This window comes from Neophocaena asiaeorientalis, unplaced genomic scaffold (genome assembly GCF_003031525.2).
Source record: "Neophocaena asiaeorientalis asiaeorientalis breed wild unplaced genomic scaffold, Neophocaena_asiaeorientalis_V1.1 scaffold236, whole genome shotgun sequence".
Classification (NCBI taxonomy): domain Eukaryota; kingdom Metazoa; phylum Chordata; class Mammalia; order Artiodactyla; family Phocoenidae; genus Neophocaena; species Neophocaena asiaeorientalis.
In genome coordinates this window covers 1,193,801-1,219,527 of record NW_020173418.1, presented here as the reverse complement: position 1 = coordinate 1,219,527, position 25,727 = coordinate 1,193,801, and the positions used below count along the sequence as shown (strand labels likewise).

The following is a 25,727-nucleotide window of genomic DNA, read 5'->3' as shown; positions in this document are numbered from 1 at the left end:
CCGCGCCCCCTCCCCTGTCCCGGTGCCCGCGGGGGCCGCGCGCTTCTGCACCACAGCGTACGTGTCGGCCATGGCGAGGCCCGGGGACCCGGGTACCGAGATGCTCCTGCGGGTGGGGAGGAAGTGAAGCGGCGGCGCCGAGGCTGGGGAGGGAGGGGGGCAGCGCGCTCGGCGTGCAAACCACCGGCTTCCTTCCCGCCCGAGGCGGCGCGCAGTTACGGAGCGAGGAGGTCGAGGTGGTAGCGTCTCTGGGGAAAGGGGTCTCGTCTCTGTGTCCCTAGCGCCCAGCCGGTTGGGTGGATGAAGGAAGGAAGGGGCCAGCCTGGCAGGTGAATGGGGCAAGATATTGGTATTGAGGATTGGTCATTTCTGTGTAGTTGTCTGTTGAATAAATGAATGAGGAAGTGACATCTAAAGAGAAGCAAGGGAGAGTCTCAAAATGGAGGGCTGGTCTCAGGGACCAAGGGCTGAAGTCTCTGCTGCACCCGACATGAGGCCTTACAGTTGGGTGGCCTCAAAAGAAATCTGCTGAATTAATGAGTGGAAAAGCGAGGAGAGAACTGACATCGGGAGCTAGCCTGAGGGGCAGAGGCAATGGGATCTCTGGGATTAAAGAATCATCTTGGGGAGGGTTCCCAGAGCTCAGCTGCAAGAAAGGGCCAGTGAATATTTGGTGAACTGAACGGCAAGGAAGGGGCTGGTGTTTCAAGGGTGAGGAAAGGGCCAGCCTCCAAGGACGAGAAAGTGAAAATGGAAGACTGAGGAGAGGGGGCTGGGTACCTGAGGACCCCGCCAGATGGGCGGGCTGTGGCAGGAAGGGTGTGGGAAGTCCGGAGGGAGAAGGCATCGTCGTAGAGTGGGGCACAATTCTGGGGAAAGGCAGGAGGGAAAGGCATGAGGCTTCGGAGGACGCTCTCCAGGCTCCTAGTGGTGCGAGGTCACTGTGGGCTCTGTGGGGGACGCTTAAGAGGGGACAGTGATAAGGGAGCAAGGAGGAGGACAAAGGTAGATGTCATAGTGCGTCAGTCCCTGCTCCCGGAGGGAGTCCAAGGGCTGGATGCTGGCGCTGGTGGTGACCATAGACCTCTGCTCTGGGTCCTGGTCTCTGAGGATTGGAAGGGGGCCTTGGTACCTCCTTGAGGTTCTGGTAGTGAGGGCTGGCATTTTGGAGCGCTGAGAGGAACATCTGAGCCACTGTGTGGTACAGGAACCTGTACTGCTCCTGAGGGGGTGGGGGAGGAAAGAGGGGTCATCGAGAAGGGAAGACCAGAACAGGAGGGATATGTCCTTGGAACGAGGAGACCCGGCTCCCACCTCTGTCTGTATGGCTGCAGGCCGCTGCCTCCGAATCTCGAGGACCACACTGAAGAGGCTGAAGTTAGGTGGGATCATCTAGGGCAGAGAGATGGGCACTTGAGCAGGACCTCATAGGCACAGGACCCACACTGCGCTTGTATGCCCTCTTCATACCTGGGTCAGGAGCAACTGTCTCACATAATCCAGGGTGCACAGGACACCTGTTCGCCCACAGCCCGCGCTGACAAGTGAGAATCAGAGTGAGCTTGGTCAGGGCCTGCCTGCAACCCCTTTTAAAGGGGGCATTTGGGGCTGGGCGTGAGGGCCTTAATGGAGTGTCCCCTGCAGCACTTTTTGATTCCCAGAATCCCAGATTATAATTTGAAAGGAAAATCTTTCTAATTGCTTATATTTGTTGAGCATCAACTGTGTACTTACTCCCTAGCAGACAGTCGGTGCTCAATAAATACTAACCATTTCAGCTGCAACTTGAGCAAGTGTGGCCTCAGGTTTCTTGAAACAGGCACTCAGACTGTAAGACTGGCTCCAAGCCCTGCACTATCCTCCCTGTCCCCTCTCCACCACCATCCCCTCTATCTCACCAGACCCCCATAAAGCCCATTTTCCTAAACCTGCAGTGGACACAGAGGGGGCTGGGGCCAGATCCCTGGAGGCGCCGGGCTTCCTCCACCATGGCGAGCATGTGGTCGGGATTGCGAGGGACCCCTCTGTCTGGCCAGGACATATACTGCAGCTGGTACACAGAGCGGGATTCCTGAAACACAGGAAATGAGGGGCAAAGAATGAAAAAAGAAAGAAATGCATTTATTGAGCCCCTGCTACATGTCAGCCCTAGTTCTCCACATCCTCCGTTTAAATGCAACAGATAATAACTGAAGAGATGGGTACTATTGTTAATGCACATTTTACAGATGAGAAAACAGAGACAGGAAACAGCTCTCCCTAGGTAGGAGTCTCCTCCTCCCCTTTCAGTACCTTCTGGAAGGTGACCTGAAGGGTCCTGAGCGTGGTGTCTGCATTCAGCCATGTCTCCCTTGTCTGTGGATATGGGGCATGTGAGAAGAGGGCAGAGAACAAAGATCACAGGTGCCAAAGGACATATTTACAAAAAACAAAGCATTTCTGATTAAAAATCAAATACAGGGAGTTCCCTGGTGACCTAGTGGTTAGGATTCTGGGCTTTCACTGCCATGGCCTGGGTTCAATCCCTGGTCAGGGAACTGAGATCCTGCAAGCCATGCAGCATGCCCCCCCAAAAAACACAAAAGAAAAATCAAATACAAACAACATATTTTAAAAAATAATTTAGCCCGAATATCTCCCATGGCTTTTGTGAAGGAAACATTTCACAAAGGGGAGAAAGGAACTATGATTAAATATCCAACAATCTCATTTACAGTGAAACAAAGAAACGTCTTTTGTTCTAAAACAAGTTTCATTGTATTTATTCAATACCAGTTGTATTTATGACTTATGAGAGATTTTCCTGAGTTCTTTTGAAAGGGTAAGGGAAATAAGAATTTTAAGAACCTAACCAGGCACATGAACATTTACAGAGATAACCATGATAGTGGTTAAAATGCAAAAACAGTGTATAATTAGTTCTGACTATTTGCAATGCTAATACCAGAGCGCTCCCTGCAGTGTGACTGGGACTGTGGGAAAACTGTTCAGGCCCAGCCCAAAAGCTTTCCACTCAGAATCATCTGTGAAATCTTCCACAACATCCGAGACTTCATAAAGTGCTGTTCCCACCTCTGCCCCAGCTCACCAGAGTGATGCAGAAAAGCCCAATCTGCAGTGGCTCCTGTTCTTGGGCCCAATAACGCTCACACTTTTTCTGCAAAAGGCAAGGGGAAAAGGGCAGAGAGTGAAGAGCGGGAGTCTGCCTCAAAGTTCAGATCAACACGTGCACACCCCGCATGGGACAGCTCAGGTTGCTGGTGGAAGCACAGACAGCTGAAACTTCAAAGGAGGCCAGGCAGCAGAACCTCATCAGAGTAAACACAGACAGACTCAGTGGAGATGTGAGCTTCTGACTGTGCAGGAGGAAGACAGTCCAGAATATTCTACTTCTGTAAGCAACCGAAAACCTGGACAAAATATATGAGCCACTATTTTCAGACACTGGTCCCCAGCCTTGCAGGACTGTGATCACTGAACAACGGGAAACACATGAGTCAAACCTTATGACCTCCCCGGCTTACTGCCAAGAGGCAGTAACCAGGCTGCAGAACCTGGAGAGTTTGATGAGCCCACTAAGTTGAGGAACCAGAGATCTTGGCTCAGGGAGGCCAAGGCAGAGGTCTTGAGAGAACAGCACTATGCAAACAAAAGCAAAGAACTCCAGAAGTCTGCATAGGGGTCCCCTTAAGTCTTTAGCTGAATAATGATCTGGGCACATATGACACGAAACCCCATGAAGCTAGGAAGGAATAACTTCCCTTGAAGGAATAATAGCTAGGGAACTATAAGATGAACATTTCCTAGGGCTCACAGTGGGACAGAAATAATTTACATTTCCTCCAGCCACAGTGGAGAGACCTGAGTGATTAAAAGGGGCATTCAGTAGGGAACCTGAAGGATCAAACATTGAAAGTAGAAGCACTTAGTTCTAGAATAAAGGCTTCTCTAGACTCGCCCTACAAAAGCTTAGAAACAAACCTTAAAATGATCAAATATCTAAAAGTAACTGCCTTCCACAAAAAGTCCAACACTTTTTAAAGGAAGGTAAAAAATCCAAAATTTACTTTTGTAAAATTTAAAATATTGAGCATCCAATAAAAATTTACTAGACATACAAAGAAGCAAGAAAATATGACCTATACCCAGGAGAAAAAGCAGCAGAAAAAGACCCAATAGAGATGAGGAAACAAGCAGACAAAGACTTTGAAACAGCCTTTATAAATATTATAAATATGTTCAAAGATGAAAAGGGAACCACAAAAGGGATGAAAGTGAAATAAAAGATATAAAAAAGACCTTAGTGGAACTTCTAGAGAGGAAAAATAAAATATATGAAATAAAAAATTCACTGTCTAAGACCCATGAAAAGATGTTCAACATCAGTAATTATTAGAGAAATGCAAATCAAAACTACAATGAGGTACCGCCTCACACTGGTCAGAATGGCCATCATGAAAATGTCTACAAATAACAAATGCTGGAGAGGGTGTGGAGAAAAGAGAACCCTCCCACATTGCTGGTGGGAATGTAAATTGATGCAGCCACTATGGAAGACGGTATGGAGGTTCCTCAAAAAACTAAAAATAGAGTTACCATATGATCCAGCAATCTCACTCCTGGGCATACATCCAGACAAAGCTATAATTTGAAGAGATACATGCACCCCTGTGTTCATAGCAGCACTACTCAAAATAGCTAAGACATGGAAACAACCTAAATGTCTATCGACAGATGAATGGGTAAAGAAGATGAGGTATATATATACAATATACTCAGCCATAAAAAAGAATGAAATAATGCCATTTGCAGCAACATGGATGGACCTAGAGATTATCATACTAAGGGAAGTAAGTCAGAAAGAGAAAGACAAATACCATAGGATATCACTAAATATCTAACATATGACACAAATAAATTTATCTACAAAACAGAAACAGACTCACAGAGATACAGAACAGACTTGTAGTTGCTGTGGGCAAGGGGGTGGGGAGGGATGGACTGGAAGTTTGGGATTAGCAAATGCAAACTATTATATATATAATGGATAAACAACAAGGTCCTACTGTATAGCACAGGGAACTGTATTCAGTATCCTGTGATAAACCATAATGGAAAAGAATATGAAAAAAAGTTCACTCTCTAATAGCAGATTAGACACCAGAAGATCAGTGAACACAAAGGCATAGCAATAGAAACTATTCAAAATGAAAAAGAGAGAGAAAAAATGGGGAAAAAAACTAAGAGAGAGAATCAGATACCTGTGGAAATATACATCAAGTGGCCTAATGTATGTGTACCTGGAGTCCAGAAGGAGAGGAGAGGGGAGAATAGAAGCTATTTTTGAATAAACAATAGCTGGAAAATTTTCCAAATTTGATGAAACTATGAACCCACAGATCCAAGAAGGTCAATGAACCAGAGGGAGAATAATCATAAAGAAAGCCACACCAAGGTAGCTCATGATCAAATTGCTGAAAAACAATGATAAAGAAAAAAATCTTAAAAGTATCACACATAAAAAAGACACATTACATACTGAGGAATAAGGATGACAGCAGAATTTTGTTAGAAACTCTGCAAGCCAGAGATCAATGCTGTGACACCCTAAAAATGCTGAAATTAAAAAAAAATAACTTTCAGACAAAAGCTGAGAGACTTTGTCACAAGCAAAACTGCACTATGAGAAATATTATAGTAAGCTTTTCATACAAAAGGAACCAGGTGGAATACAGACCTACACAAAGGGATGAAGAGTAAAGAAAAAGGTAAATATGTAGCTAAATGTAAAAGGTATTTCTCGTTTTTAACATCTTTAAAAGATAACCTAGTGAATTTTACCAAAAAAGGAGGAATTAATAGCAATCCTTCACAAACTTTTCCCAAAAATTGAAGGAACATTTGCCAACATATTTTATGAGACCAGTATTACTCTGCTACCAAAACCAGACAGATATCACAAGAAAAGAAAACTACTAAGCAGCGTCTCAAGAATATAGACAGAAGAATCCTCAACACAATATTTAACAAAGGATTTTACACAGGATCAGGTGGGATTAACCCCAGGAACACATAAATGAAAATCAATACATGAAGGTCAATCAATATCATATACCATAATAATAGAAAATGAAACAAAAACACATGATCAACTTAATAGATGCAGGAAAAAAATCTGAACAAAATCCAATACATTTTCATATAAAAATATGAAAGGAAGTAGACATAGAAAGGAAATTCCCCATCTTGATTTAAAAAGCAAAACCAACAACAACAAAAAATATCTACCAAAACCTACAGCTAACCTAATACTTAATGATGAAAGACTGAATGTTTTGTGCTTAAGATCAGGAACAAGACAAGAATGTTTGCACTTTTTTGTACTGGAAGTTGTAGACAATGCAGTTAGGAAAAAAGAAATGAAGGAAGGAAAGGAGGGAAGGTGGGAGGGAGGAAGCAAGAGAGAGAAAAAAGAAAAGGAAAGGAAAGGAAAGAAAAGAAAAAAAAAGATAGGGAGAGAAGGAAGAAGAAGGAAAGGAAGGGAGGTTACCCAGATTGGAAAGGAGGAAGCAAAAGTATGTCAACTTGCAGATAGCATGATATTATATATAGAAAACCCTAAAGTATGCACACACACACACACACACACACACACACACTATTAGAACTAATAAGCGAGTTCGGCAAGGTTGCAGGATACAAAATCAATACAGAAAAATCAACTGTATTTTCATATTTAAAAAACTATTATTTGCAATACCTCCCACCCACCCCCAGAATTGATAGATTCAATGAAATCCTTATCAGAATCCTAGAGGGCTTTTTGAAGATATGGGCAAGCTGATCTTAACATTAATATATAAACAATATGTTAACATTAATAAATGTGTTGTGGATTCCCAAGACTGCCCTCAGGTTTGATGACTCAATAGGAGGGCTCACAGGACTCAGCGTAGAGTTGTACTTGTGGCTACAATTTATCGCAATGAAAGGTTGCAGGATAAAACAGCAAAGGGAGAAGGCGCACAGGGTGAAGTCTGCAGGAAACAGGGTGCCAGCTTCCAAGGGTCTTCTCCCAGTGGAGTCACATAGAATGTGCTTAATTCCTCCAGAATGAGTTGTGACCACACATGTGAAATGTCCACAGGGACATTTAGGAATTCAGTGCCCAGGGTTTTTTACTGGGGGACTCTATGTGGTATGTAGGCACCTCGGACTAGCATGTGACAAAACTTCAGACTCCCAGAGGGAAAGCAGATGTTCACATAAACCTACTGTCACATAGACACGTTGTTTGTATAAACAGTTTAGGCCTGGTGAGCCACTCTTATTAGAAATCCAATTTCCAGTCAAGAGCCAACCTTGCAGGAAGTTCTTTTTAAGCATAAGCATTTATGCCTGGCATGTTAACTCTTTTCTGCATGGCAAGTGACCCAGAATAGCCAAAAAAATCTTGCAAAAAGAAGAACAAATTTGGAGTACTCACACTTCCTGATTTCAAAACTTACCACAAACCTACAATACCGTGTAGTACTGGCACAAAGATAGACATGTCGATCAATGGAATAGAATTGAGAGTCCAGGAATAAACCTTTACGTGTACACTCAATTGATTTTCAACAAAGTACCAAGACCATTCAATGGGGAAAGCACAGTCTTTTTAACAAATGGTGCTAGGACAACTGGGTATCTATAAACAAAAGAATGAATTTGGACCGCTGTCTTACACCATATACAAAAATTAACTCAAAATGAATCAGAGACCTAAACATAAGAGAGAAAACTATAAAACACTTAGAAGAAAACATAGGAGTAAATCTTTTTGACCTTTCGTTAGACAATGACTTGTTAGATACAACATCAAAAGCACATCAAAACAATAGATTGGAAGTCTTCAAAATTAAAAATTGTTTGTGATTCAAAGGACACTATAAAGAAAATGAAAAGACACCCACACAATGGAAAAAAATATTTCTAAATCATATACTGATAAGGGACTTGTATTCAGAAGAATTCTTACAACCCAATAATAAAAAGACAAATAACCCAATTAAAAAATTGGCAAAGGACTGAAACAAATATTTCTTCAAAGAAGACATACAAATGGAAAAATAAGCACATGAAAAGATGTTTGGTAAATGTAAACCAAATCCACAAATCCACCTCATTAGGCAAATGCAAACCCAAACTGCAATGAGATACCACTTCCCATCCATTAGGATGGCTAATAAAAACAAAAGTGAAAACAGAAAATAGCATGTCTTGGTGAGTGTATGGAAAAATGGAACACTTGTGCATTGCTGGTGAGAATATAAGGTGGTCCAGCCACTGTGGAAAGCAACAACAACAAAATTAAACACAGAATTGCCATATGATCCAGTAATTAATTCTACTACCCAAAAGAATTGAAAACAAGGACTCAAAACAGACACTTATGTACTAATGTTCATAGCAGCACTATCACAGTAACCAAAAGGTAGAAACAACCCAAATGTCCATCAATAGGTGAATGGATAAACAAAATGTGGTACATACATACAATGAAATGTTATTCAGCCTTAAAAAGAATGAAATTCTGGTACACTCTACAACATGGATGACCCTTGAAAACCTGATAAATGAAATAAGTCAGACACAAAAGAACAAGTATTGTATGACTCCACTGATATGAGGTACCTAGAAGAGGCAAATTAATAGAGACAGAAAGTAGAATAAAGGCTACCAACAGCTGCAGGAAGGGGAAATGGGAAGAAACTGTTAAATGGATACAGAGTTTCTGTTTGGGATGATGAACAAGTTCTGGAATTGGTAACGGTTTGCAACACTGTGAGTGTACTTAATGTTCCCAAATTGTACACTTGAGATCGTTAAAATGGCAAAATTTATGTTATGTATATTTTACCACAATTGAAAAAAAAAAAAGACCCAATGAGTACAACTTCACATCAAACAGGATAGCAAAAATGAAAAAGACAGACAATAACAAGTGTTGGTAAGAATGTGGAGAAATTGGAACCTTCATACATTGCTGGTTGAAATGTAAAATGATATAGCCACTGTGGAAAACAGTTTGGTAGTTCCTCAAAATGTTAAAAATAGAGTTTACCATATGACCCAGGAATTCCACTTCTAGGTATATATCCAAGAGAAATGAAAACATACTTCTACACAAAAACTTTCACATGAATGTTTATAGCAGCAATATTCATAATCACCAAAAAGTGGAAAGAGCTCAAATTCTATGAAGTGATTAATGGATATATAAAATGTGGTAGATCCATTCAATGGAATGTTATTCAGCAATAAGAATGGGTGAAGTATTGATACATGCTACATTATACATTAGCCTTAAAACACAACCTTAGTGAAAGAAGCCAGTCACGAAAGACAACATATCATATGATTCCAGTTATAGGAAAAGTCCAGAGTGGGCAAATCTACAGAGACCAAAAATAGATTAGTAGTCGCCTAGGGTGGAGTTTGGTAGGAAATGCAGCATGACTGCTAATAGATACAAGGCTTCTTTATGGGGTGATGAAAAGGTTCTGAAATTCATTGTGGTGATGACTGTATAACTCAGGAATATACTAACAACAATTGAATCGCACACTTTAGATGGATGAATTGTATCTCAATAAAGTTGTTTTTTTTAAAGATAATCTGTAGGAAAAATAATAGCAGTGTGTTGTGTAGTATATTTTAAATTTGGAATCAAACCTAGGGCAACAACAGCTTGAAGCATGGAAAGAGAAAATTGAAATATGCTATTGTAAAGTTCTCACATTTTACATGAAATGATGTAATATTATTTGAATATAGACTGTGATAAGTACACTTTCCACTGAGAACACAAGCACATAATACAAAGAGGTATAACTAATAAGTAAATAATGACTGTGAAACAGAGTCATAAAAATTCTCAGTAAAAAAGAAGACAGAAAATAAGAAAGGAACAAAGAACCGATGGAACAAATGAAAACAAATAGCAAAATCATAGATTTAGACACATTATTGATACATTAAAGACTAAATACTCCAATTAAAGGCAGAGATTGTCAGACTGGATAAAAAAGTAAGTACCCACAATATACCAGCTATAACAAACACAGTTTAAAAATAAAAATGGGGAATTCCCTGGAAGTCCAGTGGTTAGGACTCTGCACTTCCATTGCAGGGGGCATGGGTTCAATCCCTGCTCAGGGAACTAAGAGGCTGCAAGCCCCGTGGTGCAGCCAAAAAAATAAATTAAATAAATAAAAATGAACACAGATAAAAAGTAAAAGAATTAAAATAGAGATATCATGCACACTCTAATCTAAAGAAGTTTAAATGGCTATATTAATATCAAAGTACACTTTAGAGAAAGGGATATTACCCTTTTCCTTTTAGAGATAAAAGGGACATTACATATTGAAAACAGGATTGATTCATCAGGAAGACATAATCCTAACTGTATAAGCACTCAATTATAGAGTTGTAAAATATCTGAAGCAAAAACTGACAGAACTGAAAGGAGAAATAGATAAATCTAAAATCAGAGTTAGAGATTTCAACACTCCTCTTTCAGCAAATAATAGGACAAGTAGATGAAAAAAAGTAAGAATAGGGACTTCCCTGGTAGTCCAGTGGTTAAAACTCTGCCCTTCCACTGCAGGGGGCACCCTTCCAGTGCAGTGGGCACAGGTTCGGTCCCTGGTCAGGGGAACTATGATCCCACATGCCACATGGCCAAAAAGAAAAAAAAAAAAAGGTAAGAATAATAAGATTTGAATAATACTATTGAGAAACTTGTCCTAATTCACAGTTATAGAACAGCTGGAAGTTTCAACACTCCTCTCTTGGCAATTGATGGAACATTTAGAGAAAAGAAATCAGTAAGGATATAGAAGATACAGTAAAGATATAGAAGATATTAAAGTGTCTTTCAAAAAGACACAATCAATTTGACCTAACTGATATTTATAGAACACTCCACTCGACAAAGCAGAATACACATTCTTTTCAAGTGCACACAAAACATTTACCAAGATAGATCACATTCATGGCCACAAAACAAGTTTCAGTACATTTGAATCATATAAAGTTGTTCTTTGACCACAATGGAACTGAAAATTAATCACAGGAAGATATATGGAAAAGCCCCCAAATATTTGGAATTTAAGCACAGCCATGGTCAAATACCATTGGTCAAAGAAGAAATCACAAGGGAAAGTAGAAAATATTTTGAGCTAACTGAAAAAAAAGACACTACATAGCAGTTTGTGAGATGTAGCTAGAACACTGCATAGAAAAAAATGAATGATATTAAATACTTATATGTGGGGACTTCCCTGGTGGTCCAGTGGTTAAGAATCCATTTTGCAATGCAGGGGATGCCGGTTTGATCCCTGGTCGGGGAACTAAAATCAAACATGCCACAGGGCAACTAAGCCCACGTGCCGCAACTAGAGAGCCCACGTACTGCAACTAGAGAGCCCATGTGCCACAACTACAGCCCACGCACTTTGGAGCCTGTGTGCCACAGCTACAGAGCCCACATGCTCCAGAGCCCGCATGCCGCAACTACTGAGCCTGTGCATCACAACTAGAGAGAAGCTTGTGCACCGCAACTAAGAGCCCACGCACCGCAACAAAAAGATCCCCAATGCCGCAACTAAGACCCCATGCAGCCAAAAAGTAAATAAATATTTTTTTAAATACTTATATGTGAAAAAAATCACAAATCTATTATCTAAGCTTAAGGAACTAGAAAAAAAAAGAGCAAGTTAAACCTAAACCAGAAGGAAGGAAATGATAAAGGGAAGAAATTAATGAAATAAACATGAAAAAAATAGAGAAACTGAATAAAACTCAAAGCTGCTTCTTTGAAAAAATAATAAAATTGATAAGCCTCTAGCCCAGAGATTGGCTAACTTTCTATAAATGGCCAGATGATAATAGTTTAGTTTAGTTTGTGAGCCATACAATGTACTTAACTTGCAACTACTGAACTTGGCCATTGTAGCATGAAAGCAGGTATACACACTATGTAAACAAATGAGTATGGCTATGTTCTTATACATTTTTATTTACAAAAACAGGCAGCAGGACAGATTTAGTACAACAACTAAAGTTTGCTTGTCTTTATTCTTGCCAGACCAATGTAGGAGAGAGAGACAGACAGACGACCAACTATCAAAATTAGGAATGAAGATGGTACATCACTACAGATTGTACAGACTCCATGATCAGCCAGCCATCCCGGGGCAGTACTTACCGCACCCCCAGCCCTGTCCATGGAGCACGCCAGGATGCAGAAACCATGTGCCTTCAATGTTGACATACATTCTTTGAGTAACTAATTTATGCTTATGGGCAAAACAAAGATCCCTGCCCTCATGGAACTTTTCTTCTTATCAGGGAGACAGAATAAACAATATACATAACACATTTGTAGATTATCTTGTATGTTAGAAGTTGGTAAGAACTGTGAAGAAAAAAATGAAAGTAGGACAAGGGAAGGAGAGTGAGAGTGCTTGGAGTTCCAAATGGGTGAGATCCAGGAAGATCTCATTGAGGAAGTAGTATTTGAGCCAAGACCTGAAGGTGGTGATGGAGCAGGCCAAGGGGAAAATGTCCCAGGCAGTGGGAACAAAGCATAGGACCCGAGGCAGAACAAAGGCCAGGGTGGTTGGAGTGGAGTGAATAAAGGGGAGAAAGGTGGAAAGAGGGATCAGAGCTGTACTGGGGAAGCCACAGTTATAGGGCCTTATGGTCTATGGTATGGAATGGGGCGGGAAGACCAGCAGGAGAGGGGTTGAGCCCCATGAATAAAAGGTAAAAGATCAACAAAAAAATTAAAGATAGTAATAGTGGGCTTAGCAGAGGTACAGTGAGGGTCACACCAAGAACTGGGCCATTGAGTCATGGCATCAGGGAAGAGCTAGCAAGATTTCTCCTGTCTCCTCTCTGCACAAGGATATGCATTCTAGGGGCTGAGGACACCTACCCGCCCATTTTCAATCTCCTGACAGGCCATCAGGATCACCTAGACAAGAGGGGTAAGAGGAAAGGGAGGAGATTTGGTTTAGGGGGTGTGGTTATCAGGGCCAAGGGAGGACCCAGAATGTTGGACATACCTCACCCCCCCCAAAGCTGACCTTGACCCCAAACTCCCAGATCAGGCGCCAGAAGTCTAGCAAGGTGTGAGGCAGGGGTCCTTGCGTGGCGATGTAGGCCTGGCTTCCATCTGTGCCCTGGTAAAGGCTAAGTTCACTATGGAGATCCCGCTGTCCCCTCCACCACCTCTGCCCCTTCCCTAACGCCCAGCCTGACCCTGATGAAGTTGCCATTGATGTAGTCTCCATGTCCCTCTTCCTGGAGCAGGGAAAGGATCACTCGTGTCTTATCGTCTGCCAGCGGGAGAGGTGAGAAACGTGGAGTTTTTGGGTGACAGGGGCCTTGACGGCTTCCCAGATGAAAGCCAGCAGGGGACAGCATACCTAGCAGGGATCTTATCGAGGTGCACTCGCAGACTGCTGGAGAGAAATGCAGCCACAGCAAGGCCCTTGGAGGGAGAGTTCTGGGGGCCCAGTGGTGGCACGGGAATCCGGGCTAACACCTGCACTGCCTCGGGGTGCGGGCATGCAAAGCAGCACCGACTCCCTCCAGAAGGTCCCCACTCCCACCCCCAACTTACATGGCAGCACATCTTTGTAGCGGTTCTTCCTCACATTTTCTGGTCGACTGCCGGCCTCAGTGGAACACATGCTGTCTGTCTTCCAGGAGGCTGAGCGGGCCCGGATGTCCTGGTGGGAGGACAGAAAGAAGACCCGGGGGAGGGAGAAGAGAGCAAGAGAGGAGCCAGGTCAGGGTCCTGGGACACTGAGACTGTCACAGGGATACACAGCACGTGGCCTGTGAGAGGTGAGTGCTGTGTCCAGATAGCACAGGGCCTGCTAATTATGATTCCATAATAGTAGCGACTCAGAGTGCCGTCTCTGTGCCAGGCTCTGTGTGAGGGCATTGAACCACCTGCAGGGTCCCTCCGAAGTGGGTACTATTATTGACGTCCCCATCATGCCGGTGAGAAAGCTGAAGCACCACATGCTTGAGTGACTTGCTGAAAGTCCCACCCAGGAAGTGGCACAGTGAGTGAGTGAGTATTGAACTCAGACCTCTGAGCATCTACCCCCTGTACACTCAATGTGTATTTACATTGTATCGTGACCAATAATTGTAATATATTATGCATTTAAAATAACAAACATGGTGATACACAATATATAAGACAATATACAATGCATGTGAATTATAATGAATAACATTACTTATGTAACTAGATACTATAGGTGCTTTACTACTGTTCCATTATTATAATTAGTGAACAGCATTACCATCATCAAGTATTCATAATCATGATGATAATAAGTAACACCTACCAAGCCCCCTGATGAGTGCAAGCCACAATTCTAAGTGTTCTTATACCCATCAAGTCATTTACATCCTCGTGGACACACTAGTGTAGTGGGTACCACTATTAATATTTTTACTATATAGATGAGGAAACCAAGGCCTAGAGAGGCCCAAAGACTCCTGAGAGTACGGGAGGCTGCCTGCAGGAGGGTGGCCTCCAGCAGCTGGTACTGCTTACTGTCCCAGACTGGACCCAGACCCGGATGGACATGATGTCATGTACTACCTGGATATTATGTACATTTTCATATTGAATAAATTATATATTTTGCATTTATTATGCATTTCTTATATATGATATTTTTTATATTTGTGTAAATTTAGATTTATCTTAAACTTCTTTTATCTATTTATTACATATTTTATTACTTAGGAACTTCAATAACTGCTTATTTGATAAATTATAATTCTACGTTGTATTTATGTGTATTCTACTGTTTTAAGAAGTTAACCAATGTTATTGTGTAAATTATAGTTTACAATCATATTTATACATATTCACTATATATTTTCTATTTATTAATAAAATTATTTCATAAATGTTTCTGTTATCTATTTTTATTATACTCAACAATATATAGTCATTTATTAAATACATACATATATTTACCAAACTTATTTCTAAATTTGAGATGTCACCATATATTGTATTTGCATAGCACGTTTCCATGTTATTATATTTAAAATACCTCAGTACATGTAGATACGATGCCTATGACGCTGCTGCGCTAGCATTCTTTACATACGGCTTGCACTACCCCATTGTAAAGTTTAGAATATTTAAAACTAGTGACAAAGGCGCCTACAAAGTGAGAGCTCAAGATGTGCTAAGCGCTTTTTACCCACACCTGTTGTTTTAATCCTCAGGCCAGTTGAGTCATCAATGTCCGCATTTCACCCAAGGAGAAACTGAGGCCAGAGGGACCGGATAAAGCGCCACAGGCCACAGCGCCTATTAGAGCCGGCGTCCACACCCTCGCCGCAGCGGGGCCTCTTGGTTCCTCTTTCCCCAGCCCCTTCCTCCCCGGGACAACAGGAGTGACTGCCTGGTCGCCTGGAGCGTTCGGGCGTCGCGTGCCCAGCGCAGGTGAGCGCCCGCCCTGCTCAGCAACCGGACGATTCTGGGAGCACGGCAAGGGCGCAGGGACCCGAGGGCGTGTGCGGCCCCGCCCGACCCGGCCGTGGACATCGCCCTCTGGGACCCAACTGGCAGAGGGTGAAGACAGACAGGGAAAGAGTGCGACAGAGAGAGGTGCTGGGGAGAGAAAAACAGAGAGATCTCGAGGCGAGGAGATGCCCCTGGAGGCCGAGAGAGAGACAGAGAGACAGAGAGAAAGAGGGAAAGCGCAGCAGGGCGCAGAGGAGAACAGACGTCTGGACCGTCCAGGGCAAGGAGCCGAAGCGCGGCGCGCTGCCGGCCAACTCGGCCACTCACGCTGAACTCGTAGGCGAGGACCGCCCCCTCCCGGCCTCCCCGTGCCTCCAGTTGCTCCAAGAAGCTCCTCGCCGCGTCCAAGCTGCAGCTCATGGCGCTGCCGGCCAGCGATGCCCAGTCCACCTGTAGCGCTCCGCGCTCCCACCAAGCGTAGACTCCGTGGGAGGCTGCCGAGGCCCCTCCTCAGATCTCGCCAGCCAATGGAAGTGCGCAGCGGCGGACAGGGCCCTCCCCTCGGCCAATGACACTCAGAGCCCGCCCCAGCCTCGCCTACAGGCTCCCGGACCGGGGCGGCTGCCTGAGCGCTTGGTTCACCCGGGGTGGGCCAGGGACGTGGATCCTGCGCTGGCTCTTCCCTTTTTTATGGCCTCCGCGTGAGCTGGCTGAGTCCGCACGGTCCCATGGCCACTTCCTCTCTCTTGGACTCGGGGTCCGCGCCCGGGCAGGGCGGATGGCTGCACGCCCTCGCCCGGCCTCCCTGGCTCTGTCTTCTGGGAGCTAGACTGTGTCCGGATCCGAGCCGGGGTGGCGTGGCAGCTGTGAGTAAAGACGGTCGCCGAGACCGAGCTGCAACTCCTGCCTGGGGGACCCCGGGTGGGGACTATCCCGCGCTTTGCGCTTCGGCGGGGTCCGAGGGAGGTCGGGGGAGGTAGCCGCGGGGGAAAATGACACCCGGGCACCTGGGCTGTGAGAAAGACTGAATCCGTGTATTTCCTGAGGCTCCTTCTTTTTCTGGGTCGGGCTAGGATGAACTGGGGGCGCCAGCATCCAGTCCTAATTTGAGGATTTCAACCCGCATAAACCTTCTGGGAAACTGAGAATCGAGGCTCTGGGAGTGGGTTCCAAGGGACTAGGTGTTCTCAGTGCTTTTAAGGGGCTTATTTTCCTTCGTCCCCACACTCTTGTCTTCAGAAAATGTGGAGAAGACTGGAGGACAGCTGCTGTCCCAGCTCCCAGGGCCACCAAGGGGAGGCTGGAGAGAGCAGAGAGAAGCCTACAGCCCCTGCCGAGGATTGGCCAGTGTAAATGGGCTAGCCCATCCTTCACCTCGGGGGTGAGGAGTGTGGACCTAATTCATCCGTGTTAAGTCAAGAACAGGCAAACTGTTTCTTAAAGGGCTTGGGTCTCTGGTCCTTGTCCCAGCTACTCAATTCCGCTATGCAGGGTGAAAGCAACCATAGGCAACATGTAAAGGAATGAGCATGGCTGTGTCCCAAACTTTGTGGACTTTAAATTTTAATTTCATGTGTCACCATTTGTGTGTGTGTGTCCTGCAGGCTGTGGGTTGCTGACCCCAGTTTAAGTGACTGAGAGGTCAAAAAGCCAGTTAGTGGGGATGTTTCACTTATTGAGAGGTCAGTAGGAGTCACTGTTGACTGTTTATCACTGTCATCTTTAAGAGTTCAAAGGTGGTCAGCAGTGATCACTGAGGATGGACATTGATAGTGAATTCATTGGAGGCCAGTGAGAGTTCCTTGGATGTTCATGGAGACTGTCAGTAGACGTCAATGGCAGTCACTGGGAGGTCAGTGAGAGACTGAAAGTAACTGAGGAGCCATTGGGACTTGGCTCCTCAGTTAGTTTACTAAATAACTGAGGGGTCAAAAGAGTCAGGGAAGGTCATTGAGGACCCCTAACCAGGGCTCAATAGTGAATGTCAATGGAATCACTGAGATTTCTTGGATGGTCATGGGTTCTTGGAGACTCAGGGTGGCAGGATACAGAAGTATCAGTGAACTTTGAGAAAATATGGAGGCCCACTGGAGGAGTCACAGAGACTCAAGTCCCTGAGTAATCATGGATACTAATGGCAGTCATTTGGGTATAGTGGATACCAGAGTAAAGGGGGAACAGCCACTGTGGGATCAAGAAAGGGCTTTATGGACTCTGCTGGTAGTGAATGTCATTGGATGTCAATGATCACTGGCAGCCAGTGCTACCTGGGGAGCAGAGACAACATTGAGGGTCAGTGAGCCATCCATATCACCTATGGTGATGACTGGGAGGCAGGCCAACTAACCCAGCAACTGGGTTCTGGTACTCTGGGATCTTCTGTTCCACTAGGGGCTGAGGGTCTATTTGTCTGACAGGGTGGGGTGTATATGTCTATCTGTCCCCCTGGCTTAGGAGACATCTGTCTGTCCTGAGGACCTACCTGCCTTTCTCATAGGCTGGGTCCTACTGGCAAAGAGTAAGTCTGTCAAGCTGAAGGTCTGGCTGGCTAGTTGACTGGGTAGTGGAATGTCTCTCCATCGAGTTAATGGTCTCCCTGTACAATTGTGGGGCTCTATGCTTGAGGAATTCTGTCTTTTGGTTGGCTGGAAGTGGGGTGGGAGGGGTGTCCATGTGTCTGGACACAGGTCTTTCTGGATGCCTGGCTGAGCACCTTCCCACCTGTCCAATAATCTGTCCATTTGTCTGGCTGTCCTGCTGTAGTCTCTCTCTCCCTGGGACTCTACCTAGAAGTCTGTCTTGCCAGGGATCTATGTGTTTGCCTGCCTGTTTGGGAATCTTTCTGCCTATCTGGCCTGTGAACAGAGTGGCTGAGACTTTAGTCCATCTGCCATGCTTCCACCAGGGTTGGGTGTCTATCTTTCTAGCTGCACGTCCACCTCCTACTACACACCCTCCTCTTGTTTAACCGGACCACCATCCTGACACTGACCATCCCTCCATGTCTCTCCAACATCCAAATTCTCCTGGCTTGCCCTCTGCTCAGCTCAGGCTGGGTGTAGGGGATGGAAAGACCCCCCAAGACCTCCACCAGCAGCCCTGGCTCACCCCTCTCCATTGTCCCAGAGAACTGCAAGCTGTGTTCCTACAGTGGGACTCACTGCTGCTGCTGGCCCTCTTGCGCACCCTACTGGCGGCAGTCCCAAGCAGTGGGAGCAGCTGGCACTGTCCTGAAGATCCTGAGCACCCCAGCGCCCACATGCCACATGCCAGTCTGCCACCTGCTTCCCAGCTCAGAGTGCTAGGCCACCCAACAGAGCCAAGTGGACAGGGTGCTGGAAGGTACTCGGAGAAGCTTTTGCAATACTGTGAAGAACCCAGCCTGCGCTGATGTTGCCAAGGGGAAATAGTAACTTTTAAACAGTGAAGAAACCTGGCAGACACCACCCTCACCTAGAAGGCCTATGCAGAGATAGTCTGAGACTACTGACATCCCTATTGAACAGTTCTTCTGACTTCCGTTTTTGCTAGGCCACAAAAGGGAACAAAAAATTTGAAAAAATTCTCCCACTGCTCCACTCTGTTACCAACTTTTGGATTGGGTGTGGGCTGACCTGTTGGCCCACCTACAAGTCTGGCATTTGGCAAAAAAGGAAAAATGCCAGTCTCTCCAGTTACAAGTGGCAGCCTGCATCCACCAGTGATTGGAAGTAACTGCCTTTGGGAGGGCTTTTGTTCCAGACTCTGGAAGCTCCACAAGACAAACCAATTTCCTAACTGAATAAATTACAAAGAAAAAAAATTAAAAGGAGAGAATTCTATAGGATAAAAGAGACTTAGAACTTATACACAGATGCTCATAACAGCATTATCAAAATAGCCCAAAACTGAAAAACAAACCAAATTTCATAAACTGATGGATAAATAAGGTATACACACGCAACAGAATACTGTTTAGCAATAAAAAAAGGAATGAAGTACTAACACATGCTACAACATGGATAAATTTTGAAAACAATGCTAAATAACACCACATATCGTATGATTCCGTTCCATTACCAAGTTGAAGCTCATACTGCTCGCCGCACGACAGGCCAATAATCGAGAGACGAGTTGTTGGGACAAGAAATAAGACTTTATTTGGAAAGCCAGCAAACTGAGAAGATGGTGGGCTCATGCCCCAAAGAAACATCTTGCCTGAGTTAGAATTCAGGCTCCTTTTATACTAGAAGGGGAGGAAGTAAAATCAAACACTTCCTGGTTCCCATCAGCCTCTGGAGAGGACGTGTTAATTTCTTCCTCCCTGCAGTCATTTACAGGTGGACCTGGTCAGGATGTTTCCTGTAGGTTAAACAAAGGTATTTTAGCTCATTACCTGGGAAGCAGGGTTCCCAGAGATGAGCCATTATGTATAACTCAAGCTTATAGGCAACATCCCTTTAGTGATTAGCTTGTAATAGAATACAAAAGGTTCTTTCCTATTACAGTTCCTATGGAATGTCCAGAATAGGCAAGTCTATAGAAACCAAAAGTAGATTAGTGGCTACAAGGGGCTGGGGGCTGGGAGTTGGGAGATGGCTGGAGAGGAATGGGAAGTGACAGCTAAAGGGTACGGAGTTTCTTTTAGGAGGGACAAAAATGCTCTAAAGCTAGACTGTGGTGATGGTTGTACAACGCTGTGAATATGATAAAAAAATATTTAATTGTACACTTTAAACAGGTGAACTGTGTGGGACATGTGCATTATATCTCAATAAAGCTGTTTTAAAAAAGACAAGAGACTTGTCAATCATTTGCAATGAATGGACCCAAGTTGGATCCTAGTTCAAACAAACATAACGTAATCAGGGAAAACTGAACATTAACATGTAGAATTCGGAATAATTGTTGACTTTTTAGGTGCGACAGTGGTATTATTATTCCTGTTGAGTCTCATCTTTCAGAGATATATGGAAATATTTATGGATGAAATGATATGGTGTCTGGGATTTGCTTCAAAATGAACGAATGGAGTGGATAAAGGGAGTGGGTGGGGCTATGAAGGAAACCAGACTGGTCAACATTGAGATGAGCTCATGGACTCACTGTACAGTCCTCTCAGCTCTTATGTTTGGAATTCTCCACAATTAAAAGACTTAATCAATCAACACAGAGGTGAACAACTGTTTCTATAAAGAGCTAACAGGTCACAGAGAATACACATACACTAATAGTCAATGAGTATTTGAAGATGCGTAACCTCTGTCATAATTAAAGAAATGCAAATTCAACTGAGGACCCGTTTTGCACCTAGAGCTCGGGCAAGATGTAAAGTCTGACAGTTCACAGTGCCTACAAGGACACAGGAAACACTCAGATCTGATGATAGTGGCTGGGAGAGACAGCCTCCTGGAGGACAATTCTGCAGCATCTATAATCATTTTCAAGACACAATTCCACTTGCGGTAGTTTACTCATCAAATATACTCGCATAAATATGCACAGAGGTATGTTCAATGTTCTTGAAGCAATGTTTGTGGTAGTAAAAATAGGAAACAACTTGAGTGTGCGACCATCAAAGAGTGGTGAATCCACACATACCAGACATCCTAGATAACCTAGAAATATCCTCGGTAATCCAGGGAGAGCCTAAGGAGATCCTTAAAGGGAAAGATGGTCATTATAAAGCTTTCCACTGCTAGTGAGTCCAAGTGCACTGGGATCTCTGAGGAACTTTAATTACACTCAAAGGAGGCCACAATGAAGTGAATAAATGGTTTGCCTCTTGTTTATTTTCTGTCTGTCTCTGGCTGAGAGCTGGCCCCAGCGCCAAGCCCTGCTCTAAGTGAGACTTCCGTGCTCACACCATTATCCCCACTCCCAGATGATGAAGTCACAGGCCCCCAACTCCTGAGTGACAGAGAGCAGCACCAAATCTCCCAGGGTAGCACCAAACCCTCTGTGGCCCAGGGGCAAGCCAGCACATCAGGCCTGCCTTGTCCTAGACACGATGTCACCACCAGGCCTGAGAATGTCCCAGAGCTATCAGGTCCCCAGCTGAGGGGACCCCGCATCCTTCACGCTCAGCCTGACAGCCCTGTCCTGGCCACTCAGAGGCTAGCAGGGTGCTGTGGCAAGCAGACTTTATTCTGACCTCTCCCCAGCTCCCGGGTCCAGGTCCACATCCTGACTGGTGAGTGGGCTCACTCAGCACTCAGGAAGACCCTCTTGTGCGCGGTGTTGGTGTAGGGGTGCCAGCGCCACTCCACGTCTGCTGTGGCCTCCTGCTCCAGCGTGCCCAGACGGATCATGTACACTGGCGAAGGGGGATGAGATATGGTCACTTACACAGCCAGCATGCCCCTCACCAGATGTGGGATAAAGCCCCAAACTCACACTTCAGCTCAAAGCGAGGCCCAACCTCGGTCAGCTCCACATTGCGGTGGTCGGTCTTCTTGTACACATGGTGCCTGGGGCAAGGGGGGCAGGGTAGGAGTGAGGGGAGGCAGGGAGCAGCTTCGGGGTCAACAACAAACAGCACAGGGACACAAAGGTCAAGACCCCATTCGGGCCCAGCCCACTGACCCACCGGAAGGAGATGTAGTCGTCCTGGTTGGCGAAGGTGATGACCCGGCGGCTGTCATCTTTGGGCACAGGGAACAGGTAGCGGAGTATATCAGAGACCTGGGGCAGAAAGAAGAAAAGTGGCAAATGCCCAGCCTGGCACTCCAGGCCCCCAGTCCACACCCCACGGCCTCAGACTCACCCGCTTACCCAGGCGGGAGGAGAAGCCATGCATAATCAGGTGAGGCTTGGCCTCCGACGCGGTGCCCAGGTCGGGGATGTCATGCCGCATGACCACGTTGCACAGCGTGAAGTACGCGGTTGGGCCAAAGGGCAGGTGGCTGACAATGAGCCCCACTGGCAGGGCCAGGTAAGCCGTCAGAGACCCTCTGCTCCCAGCCAGCCACCATGGCAGCACCCTGCTCCTTCCCTTCAGTCTTACCAGGTGTGCCTCGATGCTCGTGGACAACCAGCAGGTCAGTGACCCCGTTGGCTTTGCAGGCTCGCACCAGCGCCCCTACCTCATGCCGGCCACGGTTCATGCGCTGGGCGCCTGGGAACACCAACTTTAGCTCCTGCATATGAACTCCCTCTGGTTAGGACTGGGGCTCCTGGGGCCTGAGCATCTCCCACTAACTCCCACCTACTGGTACCTTTGCAAACATCTTGAGGCGGGAACTGGGATCTCGGGAAGTAGTGATCATGACCTTGGGATCCTCAACCCCTGCCCATCGATACTCATCATCCATGTGGCTGGTCACACCTGTTAGGAGCATGAGGCGCGAGAACATGACGTTGTCTAGAGAAGTGAAATGCTAACTTGGGGTGGCCAAATCCACCTAGAACAGCACTGACGATACCTTCAAGGATGGAAAGGCTCTCTACCTGCTCTGGGCCAACAGGGTGGCCCCCAGCCACACTGGCTACAAACACAAGTGTGACCAAGGAACTGAATCTTTATATTTGATTTAATTTTAGTTCATTGAAGCTGTAGTAATCACATGGAGCTAGTAGCTACCACGTTAGCACAAATCCAGATTCTGTTAAGGCCAAAGGTATCGGCTCCATTCTCTCATAACAAATATTTATAATGTTTGTGATTCCTTTCATATTTGTTGAATGATGCAGTGAATGAGACACCCGAGTGCCAATGAAGTGCTGATAGCTGAGGACACAGCAATGAACAAAATGGACACTGTTCTGCCCCAGCAGAGCCCACCGTCCTAGTAAGGGGGACAATCAACAGACAAAGCAAAGCAGAAAGTGGGGCAATACTGTGTCATGTAAATGGAATTGGAAGCACTCAAGGAGAGGTCCCCTGAGGTGTCATCTGTACAGAGCCACGAGGGCACCTGGGGGACAGTTTCAGGAGTGGGAGCTGCACAACCTTTCTCCAAGGTGTCTGAGGAATGACATGGAAGCCAGTGGGCTCAACGGCAGGGAGTGAGGCTGGCTCACAGGGTCAGGGAAGGTCACCTTCACCGCCGGCATCGTCAAACTCCAGGGAACCCTGTAAGGCCAGAGCCTCCCTGCGTAACTCGGTGGGAATCAGGCGGTTCTCTGCAGAGGGAAGACAGAGGGGCTAGTGAGACACATGCATGGAGCCTTCAGTTTATACAACACTGAACAAACTTGATGGGAAAATACCCCTTTTACTCCTTTCTGAGTAGAGAGGTGATACGTAACTGGGGGAGAGGGGTAAAACTATTTTTGGCTACATGCCAACCTGCTAACAGTGGTTATAGGAGATTTCATTTACTATGGTTCCTGAGTCTCAAGACTTGAAGAGTTTCTAAAATACTTAATCACAAGTATGCACTCCCTTCGTAGTTAGAAAAAAACTAACAATTAATTTTTAAAGAATAAATGGAAACTGCTCTTTCTATACAAAGGTGGACCAGAAACCCTGAAACCCTCTTACAATAAAATCATTAATCGTGATGCTCTGGGTCAGAGGTTTCCTCTGTGAACTAATGCTAGACTTGGCAGAGGGGCTAGGCTGTGGGCATGCCCACTTTGGAGCATGCCCTTGAACCCAGCAGGTCCCTCCAACATGCCCTGGACAAACTCTTGCACATGTAAGAGAATGTTCACAGCAGCAGGCCTGCCCCAAACTAAAAATAAGCTCAACACCACCCACAGGGAAATGGATGAAGACCCCGTGGAATATTAACCTGCAGGAGCCCCACCTACACTCAATGGATCTTAGAAACAACACTGAACCAAAACAGAAAGCTGCAAAAGAATACACGCAACCTAATACTACCTTTACAACTAAAAATCGACCAATATGATTTAAGAATACAAACAAGCATGATAATCCTCAAAAAGAACAGCAAGGAAATGGTTCATTTTTAATCAATATTCAATACTGTGTTTATCTAAGTTGGAGGAAATATTTCTGAATTTAAATATATTCATCATTTTTCATTTCTTAACACGGGCAGATAGGTCACAGGTGTTTAACTTTACGCTTGACATAAGTACTACATACACATACCTCATATACTTTATATGTCTAAAACCTAAGAAAATCAAAGTGAATCTAAAATAGAGGTATGGAGTTGATGTACTATCAGATAGGAAACAGAGCTCCACCAACATGAGAACCGACAAAATACGGATAAATACGGCATTTCCAATCAGGCATGTGTGACAGGCTCTTCATTAGTACGGCAAATGGAAAGCGCGGAAAATACTGCAAAGTTAAATTCCTAATTTACAACGCAAATAAAATTCAGTTCTACACGAGTGAACAGTTTCAAAATACAAGGAAGTCATAACAGCACTAAAAGACAATAAGATATTCTTGTTACCTTGTAGTGAAAAAAAGTAGCAAGAATAAAAACGACAGAGGGGAAATAAATATAGGACCACGTGAAATGTTTAAATTTGGGAAGACCTAGACACTGTAAATAAAATCACTACGCAAGTTGTAAAATCTGGATACTGCAGCATAAATGACAAGTAATTCACACCATCATGCAATCGACATTTGCAACCCATCAGGAAGATCCAACAGGAAAGGAAAATGACCAGTAAACACTTGAAAAGATACTCACCATACTAACACAAGTAAATGCTAATCAAAAGCGTTTGACACCACTGGCCTTTTTCCCGTTGGGTTTTAACAGGAAAGCCCAAGGGTCTTTACCGTGACTGGGGGGCGGGGACAGACGTACCCTCGAGCGCACGCCGAACCTTGTCCTTCCTCTCCTGGGCTGTTCGCCGAGCCTCCTCACAGGCCTTGCGATACAGGTACTCGCGGCGAAGGCGGGCCTCGCGGCGCAGCTGGGAAACAGCAGATCCGCTCAGACAAACCTTTTTCGCCGCGCAAGACCGGGCCCAGGAAACACCTGCCCCTAGCCCACGGGCCACATCCCCAGCCTCCGCGAGCCCCCGACCTCCAAAACAGGAGCTTAAACATCCCTATTACCATCCTGGGCGCAACTTCCACGTGAGTCCAGGAGTCCTCTTCTGGCGCCGCCAGCACCACGCAGTCGTCCCTTCCGCCCTCAACCGAGAAGGCCGCTAGAGGCCTCACTAGATTCTGCTGCTGCCGAGAATGCCCAAAGTTAAAATGGCTGGGAGTCGCAAGGCGATTGGCCAGCCCGAAGCTGGA

General features: G+C 45.2%; 2 protein-coding genes across 4 annotated transcripts in view; both read right to left on the bottom strand.

Moving 5' to 3' along the window:
• Positions 1-19,539, bottom strand: part of PTPN18 (protein tyrosine phosphatase non-receptor type 18) — a 20,522-nt gene extending 983 nt beyond the window's left edge. Inside the window, exons 1-13 of the mRNA XM_024747298.1 lie at positions 15,890-19,539; positions 13,679-13,787; positions 13,315-13,391; positions 13,140-13,235; positions 12,989-13,027; positions 3,089-3,157; positions 2,293-2,355; positions 1,929-2,071; positions 1,471-1,537; positions 1,315-1,392; positions 1,133-1,222; positions 781-869; positions 7-106 (exon numbers count right to left, since the gene is read on the bottom strand). Coding sequence (XP_024603066.1) covers positions 7-106; positions 781-869; positions 1,133-1,222; positions 1,315-1,392; positions 1,471-1,537; positions 1,929-2,071; positions 2,293-2,355; positions 3,089-3,157; positions 12,989-13,027; positions 13,140-13,235; positions 13,315-13,391; positions 13,679-13,787; positions 15,890-15,982 — 1,113 coding nt within the window. The 5' untranslated portion in view covers positions 15,983-19,539. The remainder of the gene's footprint in view (positions 1-6; positions 107-780; positions 870-1,132; positions 1,223-1,314; positions 1,393-1,470; positions 1,538-1,928; positions 2,072-2,292; positions 2,356-3,088; positions 3,158-12,988; positions 13,028-13,139; positions 13,236-13,314; positions 13,392-13,678; positions 13,788-15,889) is intronic.
• Positions 19,540-19,689: 150 nt separating this feature from the next.
• The window catches only part of IMP4 (IMP U3 small nucleolar ribonucleoprotein 4), a 6,483-nt gene continuing 445 nt past the window's right edge, over positions 19,690-25,727 (bottom strand). Inside the window, exons 2-11 of one of the 3 annotated variants that reach the window (XM_024747288.1) lie at positions 25,542-25,661; positions 25,288-25,396; positions 23,582-23,665; positions 22,759-22,868; positions 22,548-22,680; positions 22,308-22,462; positions 22,131-22,225; positions 21,938-22,011; positions 21,696-21,857; positions 19,690-19,903 (exon numbers count right to left, since the gene is read on the bottom strand). In XM_024747288.1, the coding sequence (XP_024603056.1) occupies positions 21,745-21,857; positions 21,938-22,011; positions 22,131-22,225; positions 22,308-22,462; positions 22,548-22,680; positions 22,759-22,868; positions 23,582-23,665; positions 25,288-25,396; positions 25,542-25,544 (876 nt within the window). In that variant the 5' untranslated portion in view covers positions 25,545-25,661 and the 3' untranslated portion in view covers positions 19,690-19,903; positions 21,696-21,744. The remainder of the gene's footprint in view (positions 19,904-21,695; positions 21,858-21,937; positions 22,012-22,130; positions 22,226-22,307; positions 22,463-22,547; positions 22,681-22,758; positions 22,869-23,581; positions 23,666-25,287; positions 25,397-25,541; positions 25,662-25,727) is intronic. The other 2 variants (XM_024747289.1, XM_024747287.1) reach the window with 2 other exon arrangements.